The 7,251-nt window shown below is 40.7% G+C and overlaps 2 protein-coding genes across 3 annotated transcripts; both read right to left on the bottom strand.

The window, feature by feature from the left end:
- Nucleotides 1-226: 226 nt before the first annotated feature.
- LOC149115893 (uncharacterized) lies at nt 227-744 on the bottom strand. Its single transcript, XM_089283938.1, has one exon. It carries the CDS (start codon nt 742-744, stop codon nt 322-324), a length of 423 nt encoding a protein of 140 aa, XP_089140064.1. The 3' UTR covers nt 227-321.
- Nucleotides 745-2,907: 2,163 nt separating this feature from the next.
- LOC149115892 (uncharacterized) lies at nt 2,908-7,029 on the bottom strand. 2 transcript variants are annotated; one of them, XM_089285334.1, is made up of 3 exons: nt 5,470-7,029; nt 4,117-4,516; nt 2,908-3,651 (listed from the first exon to the last, which is right to left on the bottom strand). In XM_089285334.1, the coding sequence occupies exons 1-3, from the start codon at nt 6,959-6,961 to the stop codon at nt 3,603-3,605; spliced, it is 1,941 nt and encodes a 646-aa protein (XP_089141460.1). In that variant the 5' UTR covers nt 6,962-7,029; the 3' UTR covers nt 2,908-3,602. The 2 variants fall into 2 exon arrangements, with proteins under 2 accessions (XP_089141460.1, XP_089141459.1); XM_089285333.1 differs by lacking the exon at nt 2,908-3,651 and having other exon boundaries at nt 4,113-4,516; nt 5,470-7,022.
- Between the last annotated feature and the right edge of the window lie 222 nt (nt 7,030-7,251).

Below are 7,251 nucleotides of genomic sequence, written 5' to 3'. Positions count from 1 at the left end.
AAAAGGAGAAATTTCTCGTCGTAAAATAACCAGTCGCCGAATTTAGCGGTAATATCTCTTACGATTTCGCAATATTTCATAAATTTAGGTGCTCCGTGAGGAAACTTAACCGGATAAGATCAAGGGCAACGTTTGTGCTAATGAGTATGTAGATTTCGGTCTTCTACTCTCAGTAACACCAGGTCCTGACAGCTATTCTATATCCATCAATACTACGACTCCTAGCTCGAGGGCACAGCTTACTCTCGAGCCTTGGAAGCCTCTGAAAAAGATCGCTCATATTAATCAACGGATATCTGCCTTCAATACTTTTGTTTCAATTTACGGATCCGTAACGCCACATCCTAGCTCGAGGGCAAGACTGGAAAAAACTAGTTTATCTGAATTACCAACGGTAAAAGAAGCCCCTGAAGGGTCGGGCTCCGTCGCACATGCTGTGGAGGATGTCAAGATCGCCAAATGGCCAGACAGCGCCTCTTCCACTGAGACGGGAGCCGTTATACCTGCGCTTTCATCGGTAGCTGACGTGTTAGTGGGCAGATCGGGCGGTTTCATGGCGGCTTGCACTGTGCTAGTTACAGCGGCTGTGATTGTAGCCGTCAAAGCCTCCATGTCGAAGTTGGAACTAGGCTTTGTAGCGGTTTCAGGTGGGACAACCGTTGCTGTTGAGGCGGAGGGCAGCAAACGAGCCCTCTTGGGTCGACCGCGTGAGGTGCTGCCAGACGAGCGCTTACGGGAAGACATAACTTTTCAGAAAGTGTAATTATTACACTAGAATGCGTAAGTAACAGAATGGATGTCCCCTTGGGAAACGAGAGGGCGGCGCTAAAATGTAAATGCGAGACATGATTTAAGAACACATAGGTTCAGAAGGGAAGAAAATTAAGAATTTCCTAAGCAAGTCAAAGCCAAGTTCCGGATTAAACACGAAACAGAGCAAGGACATTAACCAAGTGCAATTGGGCATGCAAAGCGGCCGGATATGGGCTGTACACTTTAATGGAAACGTCCTGCTGTACAGAAGTAAATTAGGGCCAACATTAGTTCTTGTGTCGCCGGTTCTTGTTCCACAAGAGATTCAGGGAAGGGCGACAAATCTGACACGAGAGATCGCACCTCGCAAAACGTAACCCTCACTGGTTACAACTTGACTCCATTCCCGCAGCCGTTCATCTCCTTCCGTAATTTACTTCAGTGAAGATTCCTTCGATGCCGCCTGCGGTAATTTTAGTTCTTGTCTTAGCTCTAGGCTTCGTCGTAAGGCTTTCTTTATTGAAGCGCTCCTGTCAACTGAAGAATTATCGTAACCCTCCGGACCTTCCTGGGCCGCCGAAGACAAACATACCTGACTTTTCAACTTCCGTGAGTTCCTTTGTGTAAAATAGGAGTTCCTATATCCCGATCTGACTTTTCCATTGTTTTGCGATACTGCTTAAGATCTATTTGACCATCGTGAAAATTGTCAGAGTAATATATCGAAGGTAGACTCTTGTAAATTCGCACTCACAGATTAACTTATGCAAAGGTATGCCGCAACTGGAAAGTGGAAATAAAACGTATTGTACTGTGGGAAGGCCATCTGATGGAAGGGCTGGATTGGAATGATGGAAAACGACAAGCGGAGAACGGAATGAAGTGCAAAAAAAAAAAAAAAAAAAAAAAAAAAAAAAAAAAAAATCGTAGCTTGGCCGCCATTTCTTTTATCAGGTTTGTTTCGATGCAGAGGTCACCGGAAACAGTAATGTTCGCGGGAAAGGCGTATCTAAAAATAAAACTACTTGTGAGAAGGCCGTTGCACGAATATATAGAAATTGCACCCTCCGGGTAATGGGCTCCTGGTGAAGCTTAGAATAGGACTGGAGAATTTCAAATGTGCATTTGCCTTGTATGGTTTGATAATGCGATGACCAGCGATCGCTTTTCCACCGCATCAGTTGAGATCGACAAAAATTATTCGTTCACTCTACCCAGGTGGAAAAGTTTGTGTCACAGGTGGTCAGGTTACCAGCCGAAACCAGGGTTTTTTTCCCAACGACAAGGAAGGCAGAGGAGAGAGAGCCTGGGAACGAGGTTGGAGTATATTTTTTGACGGTGCCACAACAGTGCATGAATAATCTTTTATAACTTCTCAGACGTTGTCCATCAAAACAATTAATACGCAAGGCAAAGACAGTGTGATGACTAATCCGGCTCTGCTAGCAAAACTACGATGGAAAGAAATCAAGTGATTGTCAAATCGTATTTTTTTTCCTGTTACTTTAGGTCTATTTATTTGCTCATCTCCCTTAGATCTTCGGTAAATTCATGGAATTTGCGCTCGAAACGAGACGTCATTGTTCAAAACAATAACAAAGCAGTAATCTACGCCGTTGCCGACGAAGATCTAAAAAAAAATCAAGTTAAAGAAATTTTGCCCTCAAAAGATAAAATAAAAGATGAGCTCTGTCTCGGCCAATGAGAATTTAGTATTTTTTCCCTCTATATGTAAGTAGAAACAATCCGTTGATTAGTGATATGTCTTTCAGAGTTTTTTTTCTATTGCCAATCTTTTCAACTGCTTTCAGTTATCAGCTTATCCCTACCAGCCCTTTTTAATTATACAAATGGACAGTGTGCACTTAGTGTAAATTTATAACTGTTTTGATGTTTAGTCTTATTACTAGTTAGATTAGAGTGTTCTTAAATTTAAATTAGGTTTTCTTATTGTAAATATAAATTTTAGTTTAACTTTAAACCTCCTAGTGTAGATTTTACTGTTTTAGGAGTATCTAATTAAAGCATTTAATTGTCCTAGCCAATCAGCAACCGATCTTTTTTTTTTAACAAAATCCTATTTTTTTTCATATTATATCGTCAAATGCCGGCAAACATGCAAATAAACTAGATAAAAGAGCAAAATAGAACAAGTTTTAGCTGCGACGGTTTTTTTTTTATTTAGCGCTTGTACATTGAATATATGAAATAGAATGCGTGATAAATACATTGGTATTAAGATTGATACAGATATAGAATTGCTGTAAAATTACTTTCTACTTTTTCTTTTCTCAGAGGCAATCTGCCTATCACTAGGGTTAAATTATGGCGACAGCGGGTGCTGGAGGGACAGCGAAGAGGCAGAACTACATATTGAGACATTTTTGTGCTTCATTTTGTGGTGACCACATCCTATGTTTACTGACATTACAACACAGCAACACCATGGCATAACGGTCAAAATGTAGCTTCGATTCACCGCTTTCGCACAACTCTTAATCCTTTGCCTCACCCCACACCACCTCCACTAGACAAAAAAAGAAAAGAGTACCAGCACAGTTTCAGAGTCGTTTCACAAGCTGGGAATGTTTTTAAATATTACAAATTTGTCACAAACTAAAGGGCAGAAAAGTCCTGGGTAAGCTTTAGTTAAGATAACTCAAATTCCAGGAGTAAATGTTTGGTTTCTCCTGAATGACGTGTTTATCATATTTTACTCACTCAGACTTCTACTAAAATGTTTTCAAAGATTAAATAACAAAACGTTTCGATGGAATATCCATGTCTAGTCTAATTACTGAATCTCGAAGCAAATTGCTTTAATAACTACTCCGTCGCGTTTTTCTCAGCTACTTGTCAATACTGTAATCCTTGCTTGCTTGGAAGGAGTCCGGAGACCTTGAAGAAGAAGGCAGTTATTTGTTAATAAACTTAATAGATAAAAACATGTATTAAATGCCCGCGACACAATTTGGAGATTGTTTAGTAGACAAGCAGTTCAAAACTAAACAGATCAACGAAGGCATATTTCACCTGCTCCTTACACTTGCAAAACAATCCTAAGCCAAAGTAGTGATACCAAGTACGAATGCCCTCTAACTATATTTCAGCTTGGAATCAAACCAGGGACTGGCTTTGGCTTTCGATCTCGTTTGTTTGCATTTGTTCTCACATTCAACGACTACGCAGCCACGGAGAAGAAAGAGAACGCATACTTACGTTGTGCGTTTGCACGTCGCTAGCTAATTGGCAAGTCCTTGTGCTCTATCTAACCTTCATTGGAATTCATCGAACAGGCTGACTGACTAACTGAATGACTGCCTGACACACTAACGGCTAGGCGACCCAGATCAAACCACTCACAGTCGTTCCCCATTTGAATCCCTTTTTGGCCCATGTACCAGGACAACAGTCATAGGAACCGAGGATATTTCTGTTTGGGTTCCTTGATGACGGCTTGGGTGCCTGTGCAAGGCATCTTGATGATTTTCGTCCTGTATCTCTACTTTGTTACCATCCTCTTGTTCAACTTCCTCAAGGGTGACATCAATTGCTCCACTGTCTTTTACGGCAGCGATGAGGCTAGGCTTTTCAATTTGTCCGGTTTGCAGCTGGTTTTTAAGAACGTTTGCTCCTGCTAATCCGAGTAATTCTCCCTGCAAATCGTTGAGAGGCAGGAGCAAAGCCAGACAGCATGAGAAGGACCAATGTGGATTTTTGCGCCATTCTTTGATGTAGCCATACAGGAACACTGCGTACTGAGCTGATAAAAACGACAAACCAAGGAGTTTGATATAACAAAGTAAAGTAATAAACCAGAAGTAGCATAAATAATGTCATACGTTGAAAAGGAACAATTTTTCTGAAGGAATTAAATAAAAAGATTACTTTTAGAAATCTTGAAACACTGGCGCTCCGCGTCTTTTCACCAAGGATCGGATGGAAGACGATCGAAGATTAAAATATTTGCACCCAGCATACTATACTTGCGTTTTTATTTCAATGCTTTTTAATATGTTACAAAAAATCAAAAAATCAAAATCAGGTCTTTTAATGTTGAAACTTTACACCACCTTGAATCCGCCATTGTAGATTAAGAATTTTGTCAAAAATAGCATCAGACGACCCCCAAAACTGATTTAAAAAACAAATCTGTTAAATAATTGTAAAGATTTTAAGAGATTTTTTTTTGTTTTTTTTTTTTGAAATCCAAAAACAGAAATTTTATCTTGAAATGCCGCTAGATTTGGATTGCCATAGAAATGTCACTTCACAGGCCCAAACAATCGGCACACGAAAATAAATCCTGGCATATCGTAGAAAAATTCGAATCAATTTGATTACGATACTGAGGTGCGTGAACAAAAGTTTAAATCAGTGCAGACTCTTTTAGCCCTCCTCTCCCAGGCTGAGTTGGGTTGAAGCTACAGGAATAAAACTAGACCATCCATAGTAGGCCGAAATGCTTTCTTTACGATCCACAACTACAGATTTGTGATCTTTCACTAGTAACGTACTATAGAAACAGTAAGATAGAGAAGGTTGAAGAAACGAGAGAATCATAAACTGAGCAAGCCCAGCAATTTTTTCCTTGATGCTTAATTCTGCCACTTATCACCTACCCGCCTCACCGACCGACTTGCTCGAATATCATGAAAGTATGGTCGTTTGTAGAGCTCCGGTTCAATCCGAATGTTATTGGTACTATTATCTTACCTACAAGTTGGAAAATAACCAAAGAATTTGCTCCAAATATCAAAATCTTGAGTGAAACCGCGTCCATGTCCGCGTCGATCGAAGCTGATATGTTTTCCGCGGGTATTCTACTCACGGCTCCAACACCAAGGTTGACAACAGTAACGGCAAGGGACGTCGCCATTAATCTGTTCTCTGTAACATCCGCTATGGGTTTGATCCATGAAAATAGCATTCCGTACATCCCGGCAATGACCCAAGCCAAACCAATGTAGGACCTGCTCTCTTGTCCTACAAGAATCAGCCCAGATGTGAGGATTACTTTACGAGACGTTTCAACTAATTCCCAATACCACGCGCGACGTTCGTAGTTTTCGAAAAGAAAACGCAATCCTGAGATCAATTCCATTCCAGATACCGACGTTTGAAGTTCGTCCGCTTCCATAGTAGCTACCATTGCTCTCTGCTTCCTCCAAAGGGCAATGAATGAGCAGACCGGGAGGGCAATGATGTAAGCAGTGGAGACATAGCCAACAAAAAGCCAATGATTGTACTTTGTCCCTTGGCATTGTATGCTGTAATCCGCTTTCATGTACTTGAGGCACAATTCTTCTTTATCATCACGGCAAAGCTTCTGGCAAGCTATTGGTAGGACACTGGCTGTCTGGGCACACGTACTGAGGTAAGTCAAGTACAAGAAGAAGAACAAATTCTTGAACACGAGCTCTTTTATTTCTGAGATTTTCCGTGACTTATCGTCATTCTGTAGGTTTCGATTCCATAAGATTATTGCCTTACGCACTCCATAAACGGCAACGGAAATACCAATGGCAGCAGCATTTATTGCCATGATCGCAAATAGACTTACAAAAGCATTCACTTGTAACCGCGTGAAAAGGCAGCCCACTGGTGCGATCTGAAGTACATCCATCCGCAGTATTTCTGAATATCTCCCAATTGCTTGCAGAGAGCCTGGCCATTTTATGTAGGAGAAGGCTTGAAGTAACCCATGAGTAACCTGATAGAAGCCAATTACGATCTTAAGTTTGGAAAAAAACATGTCTATTAGGGTGGATTTCTCTCCCTCCGCTTTCTTTTTCTTGATTGTCCACAGTAAAACCACAGTTATTATAATTGCAATAGCTGCAATGATCGATAACTGTCCCACTATCCATTTCTTTGAAGGACATTGTATGCACGTTTGAAACTGCTTATAGTATCCTGAGCTGCAAACTTCACAGAGTGGACCTTCGTAACTATTTTCACACCGGGAATCCAAACCACCCTTGCAAGACTCTTCTCTTGGACATCTGTAAGGCGTCGGAATCGGGAAAGGGTACTGAACGCTTGAAACATCTAATGCTGGCGAAATTGCCAGGAGATTCGCAATGAAATGTCTGTAACGATCTGTGTGTGTCTTGTTCCGCCATTCCCACCAATAACCAGATTTTAAAGAAGCGTAGTCATCTCTGCATGTCAGTCCTCCTACGCATTTGTGACATTTCTCAAACATATGAGTTCGATAAAATCCTTCCAAACATACGCAAGCACGATGTCCAGCAAAGAAATCAGTTTCTGTTCCTGTTGAATATTCATAAGAGTTGCAAATTGATTTTTAGGGAAATTCCTGTACAATATAGCTTCATTATAACTGAACTTGTTCTAAATGGATAGAATAATATTAGCCACCTAAAGAGCGATATACTCGCACTTGAACAGTTCACTTCGTTTTCTCTGTATCAAATCGACCTTCAAAAAAGTCCTTATATCTTGTTTCCCTATGATAATTCCAGATTCCATTCT

This window comes from Orbicella faveolata, unplaced genomic scaffold, assembly GCF_042242905.1.
Source record: "Orbicella faveolata isolate gen_17 unplaced genomic scaffold, um_ofav_v1 contig_13, whole genome shotgun sequence".
Classification (NCBI taxonomy): Eukaryota; Metazoa; Cnidaria; class Anthozoa; order Scleractinia; family Merulinidae; genus Orbicella; species Orbicella faveolata.
This window is presented reverse-complemented; position numbering and strand designations above follow the sequence as displayed.

Coding starts and splice junctions, on each gene's coding strand:
- LOC149115893 (XM_089283938.1), bottom strand. CDS start 744: ATGTCTTCCCGTAAGCGCTCGTCTGGCAGCACCTCACGCGGTCGACCC.
- LOC149115892 (XM_089285334.1), bottom strand. CDS start 6,961: ATGTTTGAGAAATGTCACAAATGCGTAGGAGGACTGACATGCAGAGAT. Junction 4,517..5,469: donor GGTTATTTTCCAACTTGTAG/GTAAGATAATAG, acceptor CGTTTTTATCAG/CTCAGTACGCAGTGTTCCTG. Junction 3,652..4,116: donor GATTCAAATGGGGAACGACT/GTGAGTGGTTTG, acceptor TTCTTCTTCAAG/GTCTCCGGACTCCTTCCAAG.